We start from the raw sequence: 27,328 nt of genomic DNA, 5'->3' as shown, positions 1-27,328 counted from the left end.
CTCACCGCTTTCAACACATTGCTTTACGCCACAGCAGCCAGTTGTTTTCAGTGAAAAAGCAAACTTGAACCCATGACCTGTACAGCACCAAAGAGCAGACAAAGTCAGCTTCTAGTAGATTAACATAGTAACAAACTGTTACAACAGAAAGACAAACGCAACAACAATATCAAGTGACAATATTAGATTCTAAAATTTTGTGTAATGGCTGTCTCAAGACCAATAGTAAACAACATATAAGGTACTTTTAGTTATTAGGATGTTAATCTGTGTGGATCTCTTATTACCTATGACCTAATAAACTAACCAAAGTAATGCTCCTTTGTATGTTTACTTATTCTGTTTCTTAGATATTACTGGACTTACTGTGTTTTAGGAAGTTTATAAAAACTTTTCCAACAAATCTCACTTTCAGTAAGTCATACTGCATCTCTGTCTCCTTCAGAACGTCAGCCCGCGAAAGGCTGCTGCTGCTGCTGCCCCTGCTGCCCCTAAAGAAAATGGCTCCCCAGTGAGTATCTTTACAGGCATAATACATCAGTGTGACAGCGTGTGTTTGTGTGTGGGTCTGGTGGCAGAGTAAAAAACTCCAAACATTGTGCAGTCACTGTCTCATTTTGCAGCCCTGACCTTAACTTCCTATGCCTCCAAACAGTGTGACACTGAATAGTGTTTTAAAAACATAGCTGCCCTGAATGTGAATTTTTGTCACAGTATTTGTATTTAGTGTCATAATGACTCAGTTGTATGACTCAGAGAATGCCCATTTGAAAATTTAGATGCGAGTGTAAATACATGCTACTGCCAGTGCTTTGAATAACTCTGATTTGTGTGCAAATAATATTTTTATGCAGATCATTTTTCCTACTGTTATTTTTCTGTCAGATGAAATTGCATTTATTAACAGAAAAGTCAGAGTATGTTGGTGTCTGAGGCTTAAATTCAGACCATTTAAAGAAAATGTTTTTCTTTGGAATCCCTTAACTTCTTTTTGTATAAATATCTTTGGAAATATCCAAAGTATAAAATACGCAAATGCTGAAGGGATACAACAATATACAACAACAGGGTATAAAGAAAAAGGGCCCAGATAGTGTCATAGATGGAACCAGTTAACCCATGCAGAAGATATTTCATTTTTTGACTACATTTATTTTTCTATCAAACACTTATCATGATGACAAAAAAATGGCAATGATATATTTTGAAAAGCCTCTAAGACTTTCATTTCATGTTGCTCTATTGAGACATACAGTATCTCCCATCACTGCTCTTTGAATACAAACAGATGCACAAAAAGGCAAACCTGAGAAACTGTTTAATAACATCTTAAATTAAGGAGATTTAAGAGAATCAATGAAATAACTAAATGAATTTGTGTAATACATTTATTTTAATTGTACTGATTCTACCAACCAATGACAGTTGTAAGACAATCCACTGCTGAAGTCCCACTTTAGTTTGGTCAAACTGCTTTGAATATGTAAGATATAATAAGAAGTCGTCCACATAGAGAGATAGCTTGTTCTTATCTGTGACAGATGTTCTTTGCCTGGTTTAAGAAGCAATGTTATTGTGGCAATCCTGAGTGAATGTGAGTTGGTGCTTCTTTAATAATGTTGGTAAGATGGCCCTGTCCTTTGAGTGTTTTCGGAGTATACGATCAGGACGGTATCTGGTTCTGGTACCTTATTATTTTGTTATTGATTGATAGCACAATGCACCTCCTTCACATTTATCTCATAATGAAGAAGGTCTTTTGTATCAGTTCATGCAAAAGGTCATCTTTCCAGAAACAGATTTGCTTCAACATTTTGAGAGTAATAATCAGTTTTATTGGACTGGAATTTTTCAGAATCTTCCTTATATTGCTACATAAATATCATGGTTGATTTGTGATTAGTGATATGTTCTCCTAGGCATAGCTGCTTAGCCTTTTGCACAAGTTATTGTATGACCTATTCTGAGTTACAGTTTTTGTCATGGAATGGTCCTGTTCCAATAATCTTAAATAATTTCCTAGTTGGGAGAGTGTGTCTTCTTACTTTATTTCTACATGCTCTGTATGACACAATGTTCCCTCTCACATAAGCCTAAAAGGCTTCCCATATATCACAGTGAGAAGACGAATTCAAGTTGCCTTCCAGAAACACATCAAAATACGGATTGATATATGTAATAAATTCCCTAGATGATGGGTTGAACTGGTCTGAAGGTCTTTACAAGCAGTGGGCTCTCCAAAGGTTGATTGCGGATGGAAGGTTATCACTCCTTAGCATTCAGGACGAGTCTTTTGAAGTGTCTAACCTGAAGTCTCTTTGAGACACTTATGATATTTATGTTTAAACTTCTGCTTCATTTTTCAAGTCATCTGCTTTGTATTTCAGAAAAGTAATATTGAATCATTTAAATTAAATCAAATTCTCAAGTTTTACCATCTACACAGTTCTCTATTTTGTCAACCTGAGTGACTTAACTTCCTCGAATCATCCCCTCACCCTTTCCTTATGCACTTCCACTTAATTTGCACGCTTGTTTGGATTTGTCTGGACACTTGGGTGCAATCCCGAACCACTTAACTGGGACTGGGAATGTGTTTTAAAAGTCTCTCCAGCAAGTCTACGCCAATGCTGACTTACTATATGCAAATCCTTGTTTTGTTTGTCATGGAAGACACCCTTGTACAAATATGTTCAGTGTGACTCACAGTACAAAAGTAAGACTCATACTAAGATAAACATTGTATTACAAAAGCCAATTTAAATATTACATTGTTTTTAGGATCAAATATACCCTTCTCTGTATGGTAATCTCTCTTTTTTATTATTCCGTATAATCAGACAGGTAACAATCTGTTTTTTTTTGTATTTGTATTTATTTATTTGACTGGGACAGTGCATATAAATGCCATTTCTGAAAATATGCCAGTTAGCCAGAAGGCGAATTTTCACCTGTAGTCCCCAGGCAGATGTTGTATTTCAACTCTAACTCGATTCTCACGTCTCAGGTTGCTAGCGGGACCATAAACAATGCAATGCATGGAAAAGGAAGTGTTGGCCTTTATTGCTAACTGGCTACACCAGGAGCCCTAAGTGTTGTAGACTATATTTACAAAGACTTTGCATCAACAAGAAATACAAGCAAAGCTTGGGAGTTAGACTTTCTCTCCTACTATAGAGTAAATGTAATACTTTTCATTTTGTAACTCTTGCAGCTTTTTATAATGTTTTGATACACTGTGGTTATGAAAAGTTAAACAGTTTTTGTTGTTCACTAGAGAGAGGGGAGTCTGTTCTAAATCCTCAGACAGTATTTTGTGCCCCCTAAAGACAGTCAGCTACGAATGTGACTATAATGTGTTCTCTCCATCTAGTGGAGAGGGCCTGGTTTGAGAAAGGCCCATGGTCAGTAAAGTTTGATAGGCTGCTGTCTTGTTTATGTGACAGGTTAATCATCTTGAAAAAAACCCTGATGCCTTCATGAGAGATTTTAATGTTGGAATTTCTTGGCCAGCTGCTTTGTCTTTGCTGAAAGACCACACTCCATGTTTTGTTATGAGAATGTGTGTGTATACAGTGTATACTTCATGCTTCATATGTATAAGGCCCTCCTCTAATGAATGTGCTGCAGGTAAAACCTGGTACCCAGGAGAGGGAGTCTGTTGTGTCCCCGCTGACCATTACAGCTGAAAGCGTAACCTCAGCAACTACAACTCAAGTTACCAAGGTAACATCCTGTTCATCTGTTCCCATGGTTATAGTTCATTGACCGGAGCTTGGAAGTCAGCCAAATACATCTGTATCTTATGGTACACTCATAAATATGCCCCACTCCTTCTTGCCGACATGTTGGAGTAGATAGCTTGAATGCAAAGAATACATTTTTTTTTTAATGACTAATAAAAAATTCTGTTCAGACAATTTAATATAGCAAAGTTTTGAATACTGAACGTTAACACTCCATTAAAGAGTTTATATTTACTGTTATAAAAAAATATAATATGAGGAAATTGTCTGGAGCACAAAAAGTTACCTTGAGGTTTCTGAAAATAAAGAACTTTGTCTCTGTATCTGTTCTGCAGACTGTGAAAGGAGGTTACTCAGAGACCAGAATTGAGAAAAGGATTATAATCACAGGAGACGATGATGTGGACCAACATCAGGTGCAGAGAAGTATCATAAAAACATATTGACACAATTGCAACACTGACAAAGGAAGTTAATATTTGAAGTTTGTGACCCATGTTGTTGCTTAATATCCCCAGGCCCTTGCCATGGCCATCCAAGAGGCGAAGCAGCAACACCCTGACATGCTGGTGACAAAAGCTGTAGTTATCAGGGAAACAGACTCTCCCACTGAGGAGCTAAAGCAGAAAGCAGAGGTATGTGACTATGTTATGACTGCGCCACTAGTGCATGGTCCAATTACTGTACAAGCCTACTGGAACTTACCCCTGGGTCTTGAGGTTAGGGGATACCTGGGCCAGAACATCTATTGGAAGTTACATTATATTTTTAGTTAGTAAATTAATTTTATAATAACCGCAATTTATGTAATAGATTTTTTCAAAGCGAAGGTGCAGAAGAGGCAGCAAAGCAATGGGCAACATTGATAAAACATCCAAAGTTTAAGTTAGCAACTGACTTATTGCAGGGGTAATTTCAGGTGTGGATAAAACAATAATATGAATAAAGCAAAAAGAGAAAATAACTTTTTGCAATGTAATACATATGTGAAAAAGCTTCTCCAGCTCTTTAATGATACAAATTATTTGATTTTGGAGCAGAGTTGATAAAAACGTGACTGGACAACCTTATTTACATGGAGGTCTAGTTTAATGTCAGAGTTGAATGAAACAGTAAATTGGGACGTTGTTAACAATTTGAGACCTAACTTTGGGAGGAGCAAAGGAGACTCCTCAGACTTTGTGTCATTCAGGCCAAGCATTTATAAAAAGGTTTGTAGTTGGTTTTGGTTTTGTTTTTTGTGTTTTGTTTTTTTGTTTCGTCAGCATAAAAATGGAAATTAAAGTTTTGGTTTTGTATGATGTTGTCCAGAGTGAGCATGTAAAGGGAGAAAAGGGTGGGCCCTAAAATTGAGCCCTGGGGGACACCATAATAAGTAGCAGGACACAGAATCACCTTTGTTATGCGAGAACAGTCTGCCAGTGTCTGCATGTCTCTCCTTTACACAGTTAGAGGACAGTGTGATCAATGGTGTTGAAGACAGAAAGGCCACAAAACGACAAAAAAAAACTGACAAAGAGACACAAAAACACTACAAGGACACACAAAACTACCACAGCATGATGCATAGCAAAGTCAAAGACTCTAAATGACGACAAATGGATGCAAAATCACCACAAAAATGCATAAAGGCTACACAGATGCAAAAGACATGCGAAATTACTACAGAAAGACAAAAACACCACAAACTGACATAAAACAACTACAAATACATGCAATACAACTTAACCTGCAATCATTCAGAAGTCATGAAATAAACACACAAACCATACATATATACATTTGAAGAAATATATAAATAACATATAAGAGATACAATATATTTTGGGGAGAGTATCACTGAGTACAGAAGTCTCTCTTGGAGGAAGGCATATAATGTTTAACAGGCACTTAAAACAAGTTAAACTGGTCAGAAAATGGCACAGGAGTAAACACCCCATTTATATAAGGTAGATGCAACATCATGTAATGCTACATGTTTCGCCTTGGTCCAGGCCCTTGTCAGTTAGCTCCAGCACTATTATAAATTACATGCTCACATACAGTAACAGAGGGAGGGACCTGTGAAAGAATATAATCAATGCAACAATTTTATTGTTCTTTATCAATATACTACCACAAAGGCCTTACACATTTTTTGTCTCATATGTGCCCATGTGTGATGACAGTGTCCGTTTCTATCTTGTTGCAGTCCTGATCGGTCATGGTGGCCCATGAGATGGAGGCCAGGAGAGGATCCTCCAGCTGTGTGTCACCTGTCACACCCTGCAGTACGCCACCAACCTGATATGAGGACTCCCTACTCCCCCAGTGTACACACCCATCCAAGAGCAGGCTAAGTTCCATGAAGCAGTAGACCCCCACCCCTGTTTAGCCTAACCAACTGTGACTCGGCCTCTGACCACACGCGGCCTCTCGTCCTGTCCCGGCCCGTACTAGCCCTCCAACTGTTATGGAACAGGAAACATCTTATATTGGATGATTAATCACTTGGTTAAATCAAGTGGTGTGATGCAAGATTGAAAATGAAACTAGTTACAAATGTTACTATTTGTCTGAAACTTAACTTGCATATTATTTGATGCATTTTGGCTCCATTGAACAATGAGTTTTCCACGCCAAACTTTCCCAAATTACTTATTTGTGTTTTAAAGTCCCAAACAACTTCCCTTTGCTACTCTAACATAAGAATAAGACATAAGAGCAGAGGATGTTTGTGTGAAAGGATGGAGACAATACTGGTGGTGGGGGTTGGGTATCTGGAGGTTGGTGCCACAAGGCAAGATGCAGCCTTTTGCTTGTGGCTGCCATCTCCTGGCTTTGACACCTTCAGTATAATCAACAGCTGTCTTATTAGCTTTTTACATTTTTATCTATAGAGGATCTAATTTATGTTCAGTGGCCGCTTGTTTATGAAATATGTATAATATCAGATGATTATAATCCGCATGATTCAATTGCAAAATAGCAGAGCGAATGAAAAGAAAAAATACACGTATGTACAGGCGTGCATATTTGAAATCCATGAGAAACTCTGATATGATGGGACTGAGCACCTAAGGTGAAACTGTAAAAAACACTGGGCCAATGGTGGGACACAAAGTCCTGATGGACTCTGCTGAAGAAGGACTGTTGTGCACACCTCATTGGACAGCTGGAACTCTGCTTTGGTCCCAGTTTCCAACATTATCTGATCACTCCTCCCCTGCTCACTGTTACCAATTCCATTTTTTGGTCTTCTTGCTATCTACATAAAGAAATGCTAGTTACACGTTTCGGGCACTGTTGAAGCATTTTTAGAGAAATTTTAATATAAATAATGTTTTATCTAATAAGTTTAAGAAATGTTTTTCGTATGTTTTTATTTTTTTTCCTACTTGATTTTACTGACTTCCATCATGAAACAGAGTTTATATGTCATTCTTGTGTTTTTGGACATTTTAGTCTTTGATGTGAACATGCCTCTTAAAACCTCTGAAAGAGAAACTTATTATGCCGTTAGATTGCTTAATGCTTTTTTTCACTTGAGATCTTACAAGTGGGAAATAATGATGCAATGAAGTGAAATGCAGTGAATTGTTGGACAAACCTTTGGTGGTTTTGTTTTGCCTGAATATTTGGTTGTCTGTATGCTGTTCACTCAAGTCTTAAAAAGTGTCCCTGTCAATCAATTGTCAGCATAATATCTATTCCTTCAACCAGCTGTAATTGTTTTTTTGTTTTGTTTTGTTTTGTTTTGTTTGCAACATTGACATGCTAACAAACAGTCTATTTAAACATCTAGCATACACGCAACTACATTAGCGTTCATTTGGAGTCATTTCTCTGGCTACCTTGTGAATTTAATTCTGTTTACGTCTTTTGACTGTAGAAACTGTAATGATTTTCAATTATTTCTTCGAGCTAATTGCTAACATTGTCTGCAGTTATATGACTATAAAAGTAAAACACATCCAAACGAAAAGGCTAGCAAACTACAAACTTAGAAGGAAACTACAGTGTCAGTTGATTTTTTTGTGTGTTGTTACTTTGAACTGCATCTTTTACATAACACATCTTTTTGATTCATTCGTTTTTCAGAATAAAAACATGGATCAAAGCACCTTTAAAAAGTGATGGATGAAGGAATAGATTTGTTTTGAATCATATTTGCATGCTCACAAACACTGCCTGAAAAGTTCAAAACACACAAGATTAACATGGGTACTGTTTTGTTTTCAGTTGGATTTAATCTTAAATTATGGTGTATGAGTTCGTAATTGTATTTATAGGAGTGGTGAATGTGAGGCCTGTGCTTTTTCTCCCTGTTCCCCTCACAGACAAAGCCGAGACTTATAGAGTGACAAACATTTACAGCTGTCTAACCACAGAACCTGTTGACTGTCACATTACATATATCCTGGATGACCTTTAATACTATACTATGCATCGCTTACCATACATAACAGTCCCTCTAATCAAGCCTGACCAATGTTAGCTGTGTTGCTGTCATAGTGCTAATGTTGACATAAGCAGTGAAGCGCACTGCTCGTGAGATTTGCAATAAGCAGCCATTATTCTTTAATCTATCATCTGAAGGGAGAAAACTGTGAACTCTCATGCATTACAAAGTGTAACCAAAACCTATAACACAGAGTTAGTAATACTCAAAGGAGCTTTTCCAACACTTGTGACCATGGCTTTGTCACCCTTGTTGTCTTATCCTCTCATCCCGACCTGAAACTGTCGACTTGCTGTTCATGTATCAGAGGAAACAAGAGATTCCCAAACTGATTCTTTGTGTTTTCTATTTTGCTCTGTTTTATTTCTCTGGTCATAAGACACTGGAATGTTGTGAAGGCATTTGCATTGCAGTGATAGCAGCACATAAACTGTAAACTGTTGGAAAAAAGGTGTCATTGCTGTATTGGACAGACTACTGATGGAAGAGAAACTGGCATCAGGAGAGCAGATGTGTGTTGTGGGTGAAGTGGTGAGTTGAAGGATGGAGAGCCTGTATTTATTCATAAATATCCATACGCCTGTGTATTATCCTGTAAACCATGTCGAAAACTCACAAGAGCACGGATGGGTTTTGTGCACACCAGTGCAACAGAAATGTTCCATGAATGGGTGCCTTATGTTTGGAGTCGTGTTTACGGAAGCAGGAGCCACAGTTATCAGTGGTCAGCTGAAAGTGCTGTAAATCACCACAAGGCAGATGTAGAAACGACCTCTCCTCTCTGCCCAAGGTGAGAACGAGCTGTCATGAAAGTGAATAACCATCTTGTACAGAATGTGACATTGAGAGTAGTGACAAGATAGTGTCTCTAAAAGTGGACTGTTAGTTCAGAGAGAACAAAACACACACAGGCCCAATTTACTTAAAAACCAACACACTTCAGATTATGGATATTAGCTTTTTTTTTCTGTAAAGAGCATCAACCTGCTCTGCTGTTTAGCCTCCACCTTCAATTCTCCACTGCCTTTTGCTCTACATTCCCCTAGTGCTTGGTGGTGTGTATTTGCTGTATTTGCATTCAGTCTAAATGGAAAACATACATGCATAAATAAATGTCTCAGTATGATTCAAACACTGTCTCTGATTGAGCTGTGGCATGTCAAAGTGTCATTAGCAACGATACGGGACCCTACATTTCTCCTGGAGGATATCATTATGTGTGTGAATATTATAAGATGGCTTTCATACATTAATGATTCATAATATGTAATAAATTGATGTTTTTATATAATATATGGATGGAATTGTTATTGTAGTGATACACAGAGAAAACAAACTTGTTTTGTATTGCCATCTTGTGGCCAAATTCAGCACATATGAAATAAGTGCAGACTCAAGCTGGCTGTGTGATCTTAGTGCCATCTAGTGTTTATCTGCAACCAACCCACTTCACTTCAGAAGACACTTCATTTTCAGTGTTTATATGTTAAATAAATGGATGTTCTGACAAGAAATATACAGAACATTTACTACATTTACTATATCATCTAACTAGTTGTAATAGTTAGTAGGAGGCCTATGGAAACAGTTGTATACAGCTTCCTGTGTCTTTGGAGGAGCTCTGTCAAGTCTGAGAAACATATCTCTGATGATGACATAGTGATGTCATATAGGGTTATCCTAGGATTGGTTTAAAGAATACCAATTTTTAACAAAACGCATGCCTTACAAATGCAGGATGTGTAGTTTGAAAGATATTTAATTTCTATTTTTTAAAAGTCTAATAAAGCAATATTGCATTATGGGAAATCATTTTGTTTTTGGAACTGGAGCCATGGACAATAATTGGGATGTTTTTTCAACTTAACATTTTTTCCAGTGCAATTCTAAATCACTTAAATAGACCTAATTAAAATAGAGCTTGACAAGGGTCCAGTTCTATAAATCAATAATCTTTATTAACACAGTATAAACAACATATAGCAACAGAACAAACCCTCATGTAGAGCGAATATGGACAATAGACCAGTAGTACATTTCAGAAGGGTTGACTGAGACAGAAGCAAAAACATGGGGCTGATCATGGTTCAGATTTCTTGGTACACATACAATAGGCCTACACACAAACCTATCAGATGCATGTTCCTTAAGCCATTCAGTCAATTTGCAGATGTACAGAAGAGAGAGGACTTACAGTCATGCTGAGCAACAGTTAGCTACAGTATGAAACAGTCATTACATAAAAACGTAAAGTAAATCATCTCTTTAGAAAGGTTCTTTTATATAAATGATTTGGAGTGTACAAAACAGTATTTTACACATTTCGTGATGCATTTCTTGCATCTGAGCAGGACCCAGTAGCCTACAGTACACCTCCCTCGAAAGTACAAACTACTTCACTGGATTACAAGCTACATACAGACTGCACTGTACCTCTGTAGCACAGCACTGCCACTCGGCATCAGGAGACAATGGGAAAGGAAAAGATCAGCAGCATCGTCTTTTATTAGGAATACACACCTATAAAATGCACCAGGCCCTATATTGTCAAAATCCCATGCAAAACAGCAGAATGCCATTCAAACTAATCAGTAACCCAACCACATACAGTATGTATCAACACAGCAGCATGTAAACATCACAGCGGCTGCTTCAAAGTTCTATGTTTCTAATGTTCTCCATATACACATGATAAGTTAAGGCTCTTTAAGGACCTGAGGATTTCGAACATATGATGAGGCACACAGAAGGCAAAGAATAGCTCTAAACACAGGGCTAACTGAAAGAAAGAGGAGCATGAGACAGCCACGAGGGTCCGGTCACCAGCAGCATGGTAGAGAAACCCTCTCCTAAACAGCATGACACTGTTTCTGGTAACAAGCTCACATGGATGGCTTTAAGGACTCCGACTTTCATGGTCACTTTCTACAAGAAGACTGGCTATAAAAACTGGCATGCTAACATGTTAACTTCGCATCCAGCATGTAAAGGTGGGGATCTTTCTTTCCTTTTTTTCATGCCATATATCTGCCAAAAGAGTAATTTGTAGCAGTAACCAGTCCGTCTGTCCTTACTGGCCCTGAAGCAATCACTTCTGAGTGCAATTATTATGTCATTTAAAGTCCACCTTTTGTGCAAAACTGAAATCTTGAGTTCACTATAAGCTAATATGACGTCTCAGTATTCCTCAGTTAGCAAGTTCAAGTGAGTATCTTTGCAGTGGGGTGGAATTATCATCCTAGTAACAGACTGACATGTGAGTACAAGGATATATCCCTCTGCTGCATATCAGCATTGTGGAAAAGAAAACAGGAGATTTTATGTGAAAAATAACTTTTGAAATGAGCAACCTGATTTAGTTAAATCAGATGACACTTGTGTTAGCTTTGGCCTACTTTAGAAAGACATTTAGCACAGAACATGGACTGTGGATTTTGTCTTCTATCCTAAGCAGTGACTGTCATGGTGCAAAGAGCCAGTATGGACAGTTGAAATGATTACAATATCATACATGCAGATATGGTATGTGAGTATTGCATTAAGAAAGACTTGACAAAAATCCCAACCTTTACTTTATGTAGTAACTGCCAGTTAACATGATTTCCTGTAGTAGGATAAGTCAAAGGTTTTCTCACACAGATTGAAGACATAAAAAAGAAACCCTTAGTCCAGCTCATCTATTATGAATAAACTTTTTTTCAGTTTGCTAGCATGAACTGCTTAGTATGAGGTGTCTGGAGACATATGATTTTAAATGCTAATCCTCTCTTTACTTACAGTTCTTTGTAAAATGACCAATATCAACACCAAACATGTTGATGCAGTCCTTTGATTGAAATATTGCAGAAGCAGAAATGCAGAGATGCGAGAGATAACAGTAAGCCTTTTAGTTCACTCATTAAAAAAAAACTCTGGTGTCTTACACCCAAAGTTATATGTATTATCCTATTTTAGAAGACAAAAGGTGCACTGTCCCATCAGATTCCTCACCTCCAGACTGGAATATTTAATTTGTTGTTTGCCACACATGTTCTTGCCCTAGAAAGCCCAGACCGACATTAAATTAATCATGAAAAAAATCTATAAAAGCTCATGTCATACAAAAAGATGCATTTAAGACTTTTTATTTATTTATTTTTTCTTATGAAAGCTGCTTTGGTAACAACATAGTCGCGACATCAGTCAATCCCCTTTACTTAGCATGGGTGCTGAATGGGAGTCCTTTTCTGTCATCTCAATGGTGTATTTTTTTTATTTCTCGTCAGCATCTTCCTTTTGCCTCTAAAATCTAAATGAATGGATCTAGTCACACCAGAGTGGGCTGTGTTTGCATTCCGCCGTAGAGCTGTCTGCACATCAGATGCAACGTCTGCTGGAAGCTGTTTGTCATAAAGATGTCCGTGCTGTGAAAGAGAGTGCTATTGTACTGAGAGCTGATAGAGTGGAGACCTTGGAAGCTGAGCCGACTGCGTTGGGGCCTGAAATGGTATTGGAGAGAAATAAGGCTGTTAGTCAGTTTGTTCTGGAAAAAAAGAGATCCATATATATCCATACGCCTGTGTATTATCCTGTAAACCATGTCGCAAACTCACAAGAGCACGGATGGGTTTTGTGCACACCAGTGCAACAGAAATGTTCCATGAATGGGTGCCTTATGTTTGGAGTCGTGTTTACGGAAGCAGGAGCCACAGTTATCAGAGAGCAAAAGAGATTTTGAGCATTTCATGTGAAACACATCTACAGCCTTTTTTAGTCATTACCACCTGAGCTCATTCTATTCCAAATATGCTTTAAAACTATTACTCATCACCTCAGTATTATGTTATCAAATAGAGGCCAGAATTACACAAATGTTTCATGTAACACATCATTTTCCCTTTCTCTGTTCCTTTTGAGATGCTGACAGCTAATCTGTTCTGGCAAGACAGCAGCAGGGGAGTGTATTATTCAACTGAGCCACGAGGGAGGCACTAACTGGCTCTCCACTGACCTGGTATCCTAGGGATGGTGATCTGCCTGCTGCTGCTTCCTTCCCCTCCCTCTCCAAACGGCTTTATCTGTACGATATAATCCTCATCAGTGGGCAGAGCAAGCTCTACAGAGGTTGTGTTGGTTTCCATCACATTTGGACGGCTGTGACGATTTTTGTACAGCACCTAAGGAAGTATGGCACAAGTCAAATCAAAAGTCAGACACAGAAGCCATGGCAACAAACACAATTTGCAGATCAAACCAAGCCACTGGGTGCTTACTTTGTAGCCAGTGACCTCTGACTCATTCTCCAGGGCCCTGACCTGTTCCCAGTTCAATATAATCTTGGAGTTTGATGTATTCCACGTCACTTTAACTGGTGGCTGACTGGGAGCTAAAAGAAGAAAAAACATTATTCACCTAAAATAAAAGCTGAACAGCGGCAGCGAGTGACAGGCAGTTATACATAGATCAGATACATACGTGGTTTTTTGGTGGTGATGTTGACAGTGGTGCTAGGAGGCCCACCTCCAGCAGTGTTGTACGCCCTCACTGAGATGTAATATGTGGTACTGCCTTTCAACCCGCGGATAATAGTCGACGTTTGATTTCCTACGGTCCTTTGCATACTGGCCGTGTCTTCCCTTTCACTTCTACTCCAGTACCTCAGCTGAAAAGCAACAGTGCAGAACCAAAGACGTGAGCGCAGAAAACAGGACAGACACCTTAAAAGCTTTCTGTTACACCCTGTCAATGAATTGCAAACTGGAAACAGAGAAATGTGCACTCAACTGAATGAAAGATGTGAACAGGTCTGAAAACAAGCTTAAGCAGCATGTCTCCTCAGGTGCCTTTTGCTCAGCATGAGTTACGTGCCTTAGTTTTGCTCATCATGTGACATGTGTCCTGGTTTAAGTTATGTGGTAAAGATTGAGGTCAAATATGCAAAAGCATAAAAAAAGAGAAAGAATAAGAAGAATCTCAAAAAATCCCCTGACATCCACTTCCACTGATAACAGATTTTCTTTGTCACCCCGCCTGTCAGGGCTGAAATAGCTGGCACGCTTGACAGCACAAATATAATTTGTCTTTCCTCACAGGAATGGTTTGCTCAGGCCCTGCTCCTCTGTTGACTTTGAGTGGTCAACAATTTATTATTCTGGCACTTTATGCAATCTCGGATGAAAACGGCACTTTTATTCACATCTTGGATTTCAATAATGAGCAGAACTAAAATGACAAAAACTAACTGAGCGCAAAGCCAGTGTCTGAAACTGCTTTGTTGTGTGGATTAGAAGCTAAACGTTCTATCCCTCAGAGTATTGCACCAGTACGCTAATCAGAGTGGTTACAGTACTTAGGTAAACAACAAGAGAAACACAACTAAACCCACAGCCTGAGACTAGGCAGGACCATTATGTATGCAGCAGGCTATTATGTCTTTGGGCATCAAGGTGCATGAGCCTGAAACGCTCATCAATAATAGAAGAGAACAAGATTCAACAGCTTTAGGTGCCATGTGCTTGTGCACGGATGCACACACAGACACATTTGCATCCAAATGAAGCACACACAAACAAGGTATTTCAGTGTAGTTCACCTCATATCCCAGCACTCTCTTCTTGCTGGCATTCCAAGGCAGAGCTTTCCAAGAAACTTCAATGTCTGATGCAGAGAGGCTCTTAGCACGGACCCTGGTGGGCGCTCGGCCAGGCTCTGGAATTAAAGTATAAAGACTCTGAATGATTTTAGAAACACTGAGCTTTGATGACCTCACTAGGAGGGAACATAAAAACAATTTCAAAGCTATTTCTTTCATCTGAACAACAGAAGGAGGGAAGCATGGGAAAGACATCTGCAAGTGCTGATAGAAGAGTGCTGTCTGCAAGATAACTGCTGCCGCTGTTAAGACCCTGAATGGATCTATTCATGTATTCATGCATTTTTAGTGGAGCAAGTAGAGCTATTCCAAAACAGGTTGTGTGTGACATGTGATCATACGCACCCTCCTCAGCAGAGTAGATAGTGGTAACAGGTCCAAATGGCCCTTCCCCCTCATTGTTGTAAACCCCGACCTTCACATGAAAAGGCGAGAAGGGTTGGATGCTCTCATTTTTAAAGACATATCTGGATGCTTCAGCAGATGGTACCGCAGCCTGCATCCATCCAGTCGCACCATGGGGTCGAAAAGCCACAACATAGCCGAACCCGGCTCCATTCTGCAGCTCCTCTGGAACCGGCTGCCGGAAAAACAACAGCAATTTTTTTTTTTTATATATATATATATATACATAATTTATAAATTACATAGAACTTATGTGGTATTTGCATGAACTTTCAATTAATCACTTAGTTAATTTAACTTTGTAATACATAAAGTGCAGACTAAACACCAAGACCAAAAACATGGCTTTCAATTTTTGAGTCAATGCTTTGCATTATATATGACATGCTGAACACAAAATAACTATTTCTAGGCACTTCCATTACATAGTACAGTGCACTCAGCATGATACCATACCAGCGACTGTTGTCCAGACTGATAACATGCCTCAAACATTTTTAGCTGCAGACTTCACTGCATTTCCATGCTCCTTCATGATTTCACATTTCTTTCTATTTCACATACAGACAGAGAAACATTCACGCTCACATTCACACCTACATGCATTTTAATACCCCTTTCCCACCTAACTTTAGCGTGTTGACACAGGTTTTTCAGACCCAGGAAGACCTACATATAAATGCCGATTGTCACCATTCCCATTGCCAGTGTATACTCCTTTCGGTCTCTTTTCTGCCATGTCACCGTCTCATGTCACAAACGTGCCCGAAACAGGTTTAGTAAACAGTGAAGATGTTACGGTGGTTAGATCTTTATTTTATCTATTACTAATTCAGTCTATTTATCAAACTCGGCGCCGACAAATTTGGAACGATGTTTGAGTGCTGCTTGGACGCAGACGAGCAGAATTTGCAGCTGAGATGACAAGGAGTCGCAGACGGAGCATAGTATTGCGCCGGAAAGGGGTAGGAGATTGGCATGTTGACACAGGTTTCGTGTTCCCATCAATGCCAAATGGAGCCGAGGCAATAATTACTCTATTGCAGAGTCATTTGACCCGGGTCTGAATGCCGATTGTAGCCTTTCCCACTAAGCAAAAAAGCTGAGTGTTTAGCGGGTGTTAGTGGGTTTTTTTGACCAGTGGGAAAGTGGCTTAAGAGTCATAATCTAACCCAACATCTAACCCAACCCAGCAGTTTAAATGAGGGAGACTGTGGGAGGAAGCTGCTGTAACCAGACACAGGGAGAACATGCAGGCTCCACACAGGGACACGGTGCTAGCCACTGCACCACGCACGCCCACTTGGTTAAAATAATTTGACAGAAATTATCTTAAGGCTTCTTTACTACTGCCACCCTCAGGCCAAAAGTTACATTTCTAAGTTTGAATAAAAAAGGAACTCTCCATCCTTTCTTTTATGTCAAAACTTAAATGCCTCAGGGGGTTTCAGGGGTGAGGCAAAATAATGGCTTTGTTAAGCAGAAGTTGGACTTCAATTGAACTCTTGCGTACTGAAACGTCAACACTGGTTCCCTTTAATGTTTCACAGCCGAGGCTGATAATTTTTAGCAAACTGAATAATTATAAGCTTTTGGAGTTGGATTGGTATGCCAAGGCTTTGTTTAAAAGAAGGAAAAGAAAGAACATTAGATGGGAAAAACAATCTGTAATAAGTTGGGACTTCGAAGGAACCATTGAGTCTAATTATCTTATTGAAACCTCAAAAGCATTTCTCTCTCCCCTAGGGTGACAGCAGCAGATATTGCCTCCTTGTTCTTAAAAATGAAATGCCATACATTAAGCTGTTCTGCTATTATTCATGAAACAGAGACCCAGATCCAAAAAGAATAATAGCGTCTGGCTCCCTCCTCCATGGGTGAGGGGTCCTGAGAAAGCCTGCTTACCTCCCATGTGATGACTAATTCCGAGCGACTGCCACCGCCTCCACTCACATTAGCTGGTGTGACCTTCGGAGCTGAAGGAAGAAGACAGATCAGCTTAGCCCTGTTGACTTCACACAACGCTGGGTAGGCATATGTAATCGTTTTCCATGTTGCTTCTCCCAAAGTGCAGAGAGAGGTAACTTTTTGTACATATTTGAAATTAAACAGTCAGATGTTCTGTCAGATATCAGAAAAGCTCACAGCTAGATTTCATTTCACTTTTTGACCTGGCCCAACAACAAATCTGAAATTTAGAAGGACCAACGTTCATGACACCTTTATTCGAAGTTTGATTGATGTTACGTGAGATATGCTTTATTAGCTTTTTTGTCAAGAGGCATATAAAAATATTGATAGCACTCTCATACAGTATGTGCACATTTAGTATGAAACTTCAACTGTGAGACCAATAGCTCAACTTAGCAACCGGGCTAAATAACCAGGGAAACAAAATCTTCCTACTAATACCTCTAAATAGAGATTTGTTGGTTAGTTTAAGTTAAGTTTAACCCTAACCCTTTCACATTCAGAGTAATTTACTTCAAATAGTTATAACACCTTTTTAATGCATAAAGGATTTCAATAGCTTTGGACAAAGTCAGGCTAGCTGTTTCACCTTGTCTCCAGTCTTTATGCTAAGTTAAGCTAACTGTTTGCTGGCTATATCACAACATTTAACAGACAGACATGAGAATAGTATTAATAAATTCATTAATTAATTAAAGTTCTCGTAGCATTCTAAGTTTCTGAAAGAAAGACAAACAGTCATAGAATTTTGAAAGAGGTAAAAGGAAAATGTTTCTGCTCATGCAGTACATACAGGTCCCTTTTGTCCTTGCTTGTTTAGATGGCTTGCTGGGCTCGCCGGTCCCGATGGTGTTGCTTGCCAGGACTCGAAACTCATACTCCACCCAAGGGCTCAGGTCTATTACTGTAGCTGTCAGTCGGTGGCCCCCCACCACCTCAGGAACTGGCATAAAACACACAGTGCCCCCTTCAGTATCAAGAAACTTTGTGTGTGTGTGTTTTTTTGTGTATGTGTGTCAGCTTAGCATCGGCGGCAGACTGTCCTCTAGGCTGAAAGGCCGGGTCGGACTCCACTACAGACACATAGGACAGGTGTAATCCCTCACAAGGACACATAATGAACACAGAAAAAACAAGAAACAATATAAAGCAACAAAATAAATGCAAGTTTACTAACTTGCTATGAGTGACACAGCACCATGTGTAGCAAAACATCAGAATCACTGTATTGCACCAACTATTGATAATTAGAGAAGGTTTTACCAGAATGTGTTTCTTTTTTTTGTCAAATAAATGTTCCTGATGTGGTAAATCAATAAGGCCAGTAAAGCTATCTTAGATCAAGGTGTCCTTAATTCACAAAAATATCAATAGAACAAGGTACACTGTACAGCAAAAATGCACATTACACCACTGAAGCATGAGCATTAAGGGCCTCATTAAAGAGGATGTGTGGAAAATTACATTGGTGCTATCAAATTACAGCCTCGGCAAAAGGCTTCATCATCACAACGAGATCCATGTTCCAGGATTCCCAGGAGACCAATACAATGGGTGTCAATCAATCAACCAATTAATCAATCAACTGTCACATGTAAAATATAATTGCAGAGAACCACCTGGTCACTTGCTTCAATGTATGCTCCAGCAACACTGAGTGGACCATTAGGATTACCACTGTTCTAGCAGTTCAAGTCTTCAGCCGTGCTGATGCATCCTTTGTCTTCTGTTCTGTCACATCAGCATACAGAAATGAGCCACTGGGCTTGAAAGGCACCACCTGGCACTCCAAGATACAGCCAAGGTTTGATAACACAAAGGACATCACAGCTCCCAACTCTCCGGCTGGGAGGTCCAGCAATCCAGGACTGAGCCAAGACACAATGAAACAATTACACAACACAGCTTCTAACACGACACTGGAAACCATTCCTCACACTGATGCTCTACCTTCTAACATCCAACACCTGAAGGCTAGCAAGACGCTTGGCAGGGAAGATCCATATGGCCAGGACTGCAGCTGGTGTTTAGTGTTGCTGTAGTCAAAAGACCAACTAAACGAGAAGAAGTCTTGGCCAAGACCAGTGTGTACCAGCACCGATATAAGAGAAAACCAAGACCAGAACAGTGTTTTAGTAAATAAATAGAGAGACTGATCGATTTAGCCAGCCGTAGGAAAAGATAATCTATTTCAATCAAAAGACACATGAGTCAAGCTGTGACTTTGTTTAAAAGTTATGTTTGTGCAACTGTACTCAAACTCTAAATTATCCCTGTGTAAGAACCTGTGTGCTTATGGCGAGGCAAAACATCTGAATTAATATGCAAATATTTCACAGAAGTGGAGGTGCATTATTGGTTCTCATGTCTTTGTTATCACATCTCTAGCTCTTTCACCCAATTGAGGCGTTGGTGGCAGGGAATCAGGGCCGTATCTGACTTTTGATGTAAAATTATAGACATTAGCTGCATAGCTTTTTTGTTTTGCATCCATCTCAGTAATGACGTTATAGAACAGACAATGCACACGTTATTTAGGGATATCTGTGCAGTTGTAGTCGTGAAATAAAATTCCATGTCCTCTCTGCTAAGACTAAGATGAGGCTGAGCAAAAATGAGCAAGCAATGCTGGCGTAAAGTGTGTGTTTTTACAGACACACTCCCAGTGTGTGTTTTTACAGACACACGGCGCTGTACCCGCCCTGCCGGCTTCACTGTTTACACAGATGCCGTTTCGCGGCCGTTACCCCCCTGTTCCTACCTCCAATGCTGGCTCAGAGGCGGAACAACTTCACCCCACCTTTCAGCCTCCGTATGTTTTACATAAAAGACAGAACATAACAGAGGCGTAATAATCCCGCCTTGAACAACTGGCGGTTACCTCTCTACTTTCTTAATCATGTTTCTTTTAATGTTTTCTGTTTGAGAAAACATGACCGTAGCAGAGTTGGCAAAAGGAGAGTTTTCATAAATAAAGAGCTGCCCATTTCCAGATTCTCATGAGCGAATGAAGTCTCATATCCTTATTAACCAACATTATTCTCCGAAAAAAAAAAACATATTTAGCAAAGCTAATGTTGAGGCCACTGGAGAGGTATAAAGATATATAATCAAGATCATGCTACCATTGCCAACCATTTGATGCTGGGGTAAAAATAACATCTTCAATATTCTCACAGGCGATGTAAAATGAAGAGCGGCCCCTCTGTGTGATTGGAGGAGGCCACAGCTGGTTGGAGAGAGCTTACCTGTGGTGACAGCCTGCCACCCGAGGGAAAATGGTGTCCTGGCCTGGATGGTGTATGCCGTAATTGGACTGTGATTATCAGGACCAGGCCTCCAGGACAGAGAGGCTGTGGTATCAGTGATTTCTTCTACATGGATGCTGGAGGGGGGGCCCGGGGGACCTGATAAATGGCCAAGCAGGAAAGAAGAGAGAAAGATAGAGAGACAGATGGAGGAAAGAAGAAAAGGGAGGGAGAGGGGAGGAAATGTAAATCAGGAAGAGATGGAAAGATGTAAGAGAGAGTCGCAGTGATTTTAGCACCTGCGGCCACTGTAGCGAAGTCAGTTCTGTGTGAAACCTTTGGGAGCTATTTGGTCTAATTAGACAGTAAATTTCCTTTAAACCTTCAAGAAAGAAATTTCTTTTTGCCTCCCTTCTCATTCTACCTCTTTATTTCTTCATCAGTGAGGCACAACCAGTCGCAATAAACATTAATCCCTTACAAACTCTTCCTACTTGAGCAGTAGATGAGCAATAAATTATTTAAATGTTTTGAAGCCTTAATCATGGTTAGCAGAAGCCTCTCCATCATCAGAGCAGGCAAAGGTAGACTGAATGTAATTTGTCGTGGCTTACCTCTGACAACCAGGTCCACAGCAATGGAAATGCTGTCCACCTTCGTTTGCACGGCGCACGTGTACTTCCCTGCATGCCTCAGCTGGATATTTCGAATCATAATGTCTCCTGCCGAATGCTGCTGTCATTCAACACGTGCAGAATCACACACACACACACACACACACACACACACACACACACACACACACACACACACACACACACAGTTCTATAAGCAACACGGTAAGCCTCCAGCTATTGTAATTCAAGAACAATGCTGAATTTCCAGCCACATGGGAAGAAAACCAGCTGAACAGAAAGCTCATTCTCATGTGTATGTTGAAAAATAAATCCATAATACCTCATGCAGCCTTTCCTCCGATATTGTAAAAGGACACAGAAATACCTCTCTCTGCTGGGCCCACTCCATGCTTTTATTTTATCACTACAATTTTAGAGTTGTACATGCTGAAATAGGTTGATTGTAGTATAGAGCAGTTTCAGTTATAAGGAGCTAATGGCTTATCTAAAAAGTTCTTTAAGGGAGCCTTTTATTCCATCTCTAATTGCAATTCCAAGGCTCACATTATCATTTCATCAGAGCAGAGCAGGTTCTGTAATAAACTGGACATGGCAGAAAGCTGTGGCATAATGGCAGCAAGAATTAAGAGTGGCTGGTGGCTTAATCAATGTAAGTGTAGATGTACAGCAATTTATTAAGGAGAGGAGACTGTAAATAATAGTGCAAGAAGCTCCTTAATCATAGGAGAAACAGGGAAGACACCTCAGTGCTGTATGTTTTTTATTCACACCTGCACTTTTTGAAGGAACCTTGAATTATTTGGGTGAAAAAATAAACCTGTGTATCACATGCTGAGATGTGAGCTGCAAACCTTTTAAAGTATACAGCGGCTGCCTGAGACTGGGTGCAGGATGTGTATGTAAATTTCATTTTAAAATAAACCACAGGCAGCAATTTTCTGGCCATAAATAATACACTTGATACAAACATTCCCTCTGCACTGCGGCGGAATTTATTATGACCCTGCTAAAAGAAGAAGCAGCATAATATCGATGTACCAATGAATCTTCAGAGTCACCTCTTGACCTTTACTCAATGAGATCTCTGAAGGGGTTGAAAAATAAATCAATGTCTTTTGTGGAGCAGAGGAGCACAGTCACACTAATAAAATGAGCATTCTTCAGGACCGCCACAATATGGTTTGTTTTTTAATTATTCATTTTGTGCTGCGGGTTATATTTGTGACAATGATTACAAAAACAAAATGACTGATAGCTTATATGTGAATCATCGTGATGTTTTGTTGTATTCATGAAAGTAATAGAAAATACTGTATGTCCTGAAAAGGAAACCTGCTAGCTCAGAGTGCAGAGTTATTGATTTGCATGTAGTGATCAGGTCATAATAAGGTGGTGATTAATTTATATATATATAAGAGTTAGGGTGGGACTCTGCAGCTGGTAGAGGAGCAGAATCAAGAAAAAAACGGAGTGTCGTTCGATGATCTTGTGTTGCTGATGCGTCATTCTCAAGGGTAATTTTCACTAAACTTTATGTGGATGTCCAATCAGTGCTGATGGCACATGCACTGTGGCTTCAGCTCGGCTATGGCCAATTTATTCTGCAATTTACTCAAATGGTTCAAATAACTACGGTTAATATCCTAGTGAGTAAAACACTGTAAAATGTTTCCCTGTTCCTGTCCTGAAATGATCCCTTTTTAACTGTTGGAAATGTACTTAGTTTGGTATACAAGCAAACACTGAGACTAGATTTCCAAGTGAGGAGCTGTTTCAGCCATAAACTACGTCAAGTCAGGCAGATTTTACAGCTGTGCTTCCAGATACAAAACACAGGACGCAACAACAGTTGTTTTTCATGCTACATACCTGAGTTGGAAGGACAGAGATATGGTTGAAATTCCCTTTAATACATAGACCAAATCTTATATTGACACAGTTTTATTTAGAATAAGTTTGTCTGTGTACACTGCAGGGATCTGATGAAGGTTTGCACTAACTTATCTGCTAAATATATTGTAGGATATTTTGATAGTTAACAGCAGGAAGCTCATGCATTACTAATGAAAAAGCTTCTACGCTCTTAATTTCCTGCTAACATTACTTGTGGCCTGTGTGCTTTAAAGGCTCTGTTACTGATATGACCATGCCCTACTGCTGTTTCTCACTGGGATTCTATTCGTCACCTGTCTTTACAGTTCTCACAACATCCTCTTAAAAATTAGAGGTCTAATATCTGACAGGTTCTGAGAATCCAACAGAGATTATGGACTTACGCCTCCCACTTTTTCAAAGAATCCACCGTGGTTGCCAAAGTGGATGAGCTGCTCGTTGAAGAACCAGGTGAACTTAAGCTCCAGAGATGGATCGTGGCTCACTTGACAGGGCAGGACCACACTCTCCCCCACGGTGATGTCAAGCGTGGACGGCAGGGTGGTGATGACGGTCGGCTCTGAAAAAACACATTTCACATCCACATGAGTTTGATCAAACACACTTGTTCAGCTTTCCTTCACAGGCATTAAAATTCAGCACAGGAAACTGCATTGCAAAAAGCAAAGCCCTTCCATCATCCTTATGGATGTGTCAGACTCTAATAGAAGGATATATGGGATAGAGCACACAGCAAACTAGGGCGCACAGCTACAATAACTGGTATTAGTTTCGGCCTGAGCTCGTCTCTGTGGGGACTCGGAGACGTGTCTCTCCTGCATCCTGAGAAGCCTGCATGTGTCACTGCCAACTCAGCTATCAGCCTGGAACTCCCTGCGATTGGCCCGAAATTCCCGAAACGCATCACTAGGAAAACAGTAAACAGGAGTGAGCACTTCTTCTGCTCGTCACTACTCTCTTTTCAAGCCTGCAGTGTATTACAACAGCATCACAAGGGAATAAGGCAAGCGTCCCTTATCTGCACTCGTGTGTGAGCAGCAGAGGAGGAAGGTAGAAGGACATGAGAGTGGCGAGATGAGAGGGAGAGGCTTTGTTCTCTGAGTGTAAAACACCTGTCTCCCTCTTGGGGGCGCTGTGATTACTTGGTTGAGATTGCCAGTCTGAACAAACGGACTAAATTAACCATGGCAAATGATCCTTGGACAGGCATAGATTCATGTAGAAAGTGCCGGTAGTGCAGTCTTCATCCAGAGTGAATTCGATACCTTCATTGTATTGGCCCCCTCCATCTCCCGCCCCCTCCCCTACATGCACACACACACACACACACACACACACACACACACACACACACACACACACACACACACACACTGCACCCAATGTGATTTATCTCGTCATCTTCTGATATCAGGCCAGAATGCTATCAGCTGGTGGGTTTTGTCATTTACACAATGAAAGTGTGTCTGAGAGCCCCAGTCCTTTATTGCAGGGGCTAAATGGTGAGCGATGGCAGTGCAGAAAAAAAGGTCCTAATAACACACAGGAGGTATTCAGGAGTCTGTGTTTACTCCGTCCGCTCTGTTTCTACAGGCCAGCTACACCTTGTAGAACAAGGGCAGGAAGGAAAAGGAAAACCTAGAAAAATCTAAAGAGTGAGAAACACATTTCTCTAAAAACAGTGTCAGGACTGTTTTGCAGTGGTTTTCATTCTGAGACAGTTACCCTAAATGGCGTGTGAAGAAGGAGATAGGGGAAAACAATAGGCTCAGAAAGGATCTAAAGGGAAATACTTATGTGGATCCACAGTCAGAAATATTTCCTCCTCTATCTTTGCAACTGAAAAGATACAATTAGAATGAATCCTTTATTGTTACTGGTCTCCTTGTGCTGCCTGGTCTATTACTGCCTCCTGGGATTCACTAGGACAATGATTGTGGGAATATGCTCCCTTATTACCCTCCTCTGTCATCATTTGTGACAGATTATGGACAACCAAGGTTGGTTACACAACCACACACTGGGCTCTTGAGCCTAATTTGATTGATTTCCATCTTGTACAGTGCCTTGTTACCTACTGCCACTGTAAAGGGGAGGATAGTAACCCACTTACTTAGTGGGGTCAATCAGAGACAAGACAGGGAGTGTGCTGACATGCTGAGACAGACTGCGTGGCACCTCAGGAAGTGCTTCAGACATGTTTTAGTTTGTACTTGTTTGCTGTCTCTACAATCAGCTAATGCTACGAGTGTACAGTGTTTGACATGCATGATAGATAAATGAATGAAACATGTCAAATAGGTTTATGTCAAGTGTAAGGGTTCAAGGGGTGATTCCAACAACTAGAAAGGAAACGTAAATGGACCAAGAGAATAATTAAAAATCCTAATAATATTCTAATAACACTTATAGCTTATAGTTGGAATTGAGTGGTTGCTGTAGCTTTATAACTGACACTTTGGGGCTCATTTACTTTGATGAAAGGAAAACATTGTTCATGCAAATACCCCACAGTGCTGGGTAGTCTTTTTATACTGTATCTCAAATTCATAAAGCAAAAATATTTTACTTGTTGGGATTTGGCAACTACAACCTCCCTATGGCTTTATTCTATGGGTTCAAATGTAACTTGTTCCGAGGTGTTCCCCAGTGAGAATGACAAAATTTTGTACTCGCTTTAGACACAATGGAGACATAGTTCAATTGGTTCACTTCCAAATTATTAAATCCAATAAATTCCTTGCATAATCTAGTGTGTCTTTTAGTTTAGTTTTACCACAGCAGGTCAAGCTGAAGGAGCAGAAATTTGTCTGCAGTCATGTAGAATTCAACACAAAAGTTTTCAGTCATAAATGAATAATTCATACATTTAATTTGGGTAACACTGACCTATTTTAGTTATAACCAAATTATAAAATGATTATTTTTAGAAAACTTAGTGAGGAAATAACTTTGTGTCCTGTGTTAAATTGACCTTTCAAGAAGGTTAAACAATGGCACATAGAATCTGCCTTTGCAACTAAGAAAGGGATAGAAACTCCCCTGCAAGACATCTTATTTCAGCATTTGAATGAAAAAAAAACCAACCTAAAATACAAAAAAGAAACCACATTACACATTAATATCCTCAACAGTAAATTATGCTTAAATGAAGGAGAAATTAATGAATATTTATATTATATTTAACAACATCAACAATCACTGCACTGCATGTGGTTGAAAGCAAAGAATGTGAAGGACGTGAGGGAGCCCACTAGATGACTTAGTGACACACGCTCACAGTGGGAACACTCAGAGAAGCTGTGCCCCAATAACATATGGTTGAGCAGAAAACAGAGCGCGCTAACGGTTACCAAATGACTCCCTGCTCCGCTCAGAGGCATACCGACATGCCTCACACGACCAGTTCCACAGGTCTTGACACAAACAGCAGCCATCATGAATAATGTTCACACACCTCTCTAACCCTGTAGAGAATCACACTCAGCTTTGATGCTCTAAAGCTGTAAAGTGTACGTGTGTATTCTCCTTGTGTGTTTGTACGCGTTCGTTTTTTCAAACAGGGAGCGGGACGTGAGCGTGAATAAAGCAAAAAAGGAGGGCATCAAAGAGTCACGTGCCATGTCGTTCAAGGTTGTTCATTAAATGTACCAGAGTAAAGCTATGGAATTAATTTATAACCATATTTCAAAACTGAATTTTTTTTTTTTGCAAGATTGAAAAAACTGTATGCAGCACTGAAGGCTAAAATACTGTTGTGATCCCTGAAAAAATGTATTGCAGATCTGCAGAACTCTTTTTACAATGTTTCTCCAACCCATTTTCAGAGTTTGAAATTTGTCACCCATCTCCCCATGTATTTGGGTTTTTTTTTCCGTGCTTGAAACCTAAAACTGCTGTGTACATTTTGGTAAAAAAAAAAGTTTTGCACCCATATTGTACATTATTCTTTCAAGAGTTTACGGCACCCACTTTATAGACTATATAGAGTTCTGCTTACATATTTGCCAGTTTGGCATCGAGGTCGCAAAGCTTTGGTCTGAAAACCTGAAACTCTGAAACAGCCTGGGTTCCTGGTCACAGCGGCAGTAGCTCTAATGTTTATTCTTTGCTACAGTTCAATTATCTTAATTTCCAGGTTAGGTATGATATGGATGTCAGTTATTACCAACAGTATATAACCAGTTCACTTAGTTTACTGTCTAATTCATCTTACAGAGCAACTTGCAGATTAAAGTTTTTTCCAAATGCATTCTTAAAAAAATTATCTTAAAGATTTTTCGTTAAATGAATGCCTGTAAAGTCATTATCCATCGCTGAATGAGATAACACCATGGAGACTGAGTCTATGCCCC

General features: G+C 39.7%; 2 protein-coding genes across 4 annotated transcripts in view; one reads left to right on the top strand and one right to left on the bottom strand.

The window, feature by feature from the left end:
- The window catches only part of LOC138606300 (band 4.1-like protein 1), a 92,555-nt gene extending 83,075 nt beyond the window's left edge, over window positions 1-9,480 (top strand). For all 3 annotated transcript variants that reach the window (XM_069678766.1, XM_069678765.1, XM_069678764.1), the window contains 5 exons: window positions 446-511; window positions 3,631-3,726; window positions 4,082-4,162; window positions 4,265-4,381; window positions 5,938-9,480. In XM_069678766.1, the coding sequence (XP_069534867.1) occupies window positions 446-511; window positions 3,631-3,726; window positions 4,082-4,162; window positions 4,265-4,381; window positions 5,938-5,943 (366 nt within the window). In that variant the 3' untranslated portion in view covers window positions 5,944-9,480. The remainder of the gene's footprint in view (window positions 1-445; window positions 512-3,630; window positions 3,727-4,081; window positions 4,163-4,264; window positions 4,382-5,937) is intronic.
- Window positions 9,481-12,345: 2,865 nt separating this feature from the next.
- The window catches only part of cntn4 (contactin 4), a 142,375-nt gene continuing 127,392 nt past the window's right edge, over window positions 12,346-27,328 (bottom strand). Inside the window, exons 12-22 of the mRNA XM_069677545.1 lie at window positions 23,357-23,532; window positions 21,057-21,174; window positions 20,443-20,601; window positions 17,988-18,137; window positions 17,129-17,199; window positions 15,164-15,398; window positions 14,759-14,874; window positions 13,642-13,828; window positions 13,440-13,552; window positions 13,178-13,343; window positions 12,346-12,665 (exon numbers count right to left, since the gene is read on the bottom strand). Of these exons, the coding sequence (XP_069533646.1) occupies window positions 12,574-12,665; window positions 13,178-13,343; window positions 13,440-13,552; window positions 13,642-13,828; window positions 14,759-14,874; window positions 15,164-15,398; window positions 17,129-17,199; window positions 17,988-18,137; window positions 20,443-20,601; window positions 21,057-21,174; window positions 23,357-23,532 (1,583 nt within the window). The 3' untranslated portion in view covers window positions 12,346-12,573. The remainder of the gene's footprint in view (window positions 12,666-13,177; window positions 13,344-13,439; window positions 13,553-13,641; window positions 13,829-14,758; window positions 14,875-15,163; window positions 15,399-17,128; window positions 17,200-17,987; window positions 18,138-20,442; window positions 20,602-21,056; window positions 21,175-23,356; window positions 23,533-27,328) is intronic.

The sequence above is a fragment of the Semicossyphus pulcher genome, unplaced genomic scaffold (genome assembly GCF_022749685.1).
Source record: "Semicossyphus pulcher isolate SPU_LCO1_2020_fin unplaced genomic scaffold, fSemPul1.0.p SCAF_3, whole genome shotgun sequence".
In the NCBI taxonomy this organism is placed as follows: domain Eukaryota; kingdom Metazoa; phylum Chordata; class Actinopteri; order Labriformes; family Labridae; genus Semicossyphus; species Semicossyphus pulcher.
Note: the sequence above shows the minus strand (reverse complement) of the source record. Positions and strands in the feature narration are given on the sequence as shown.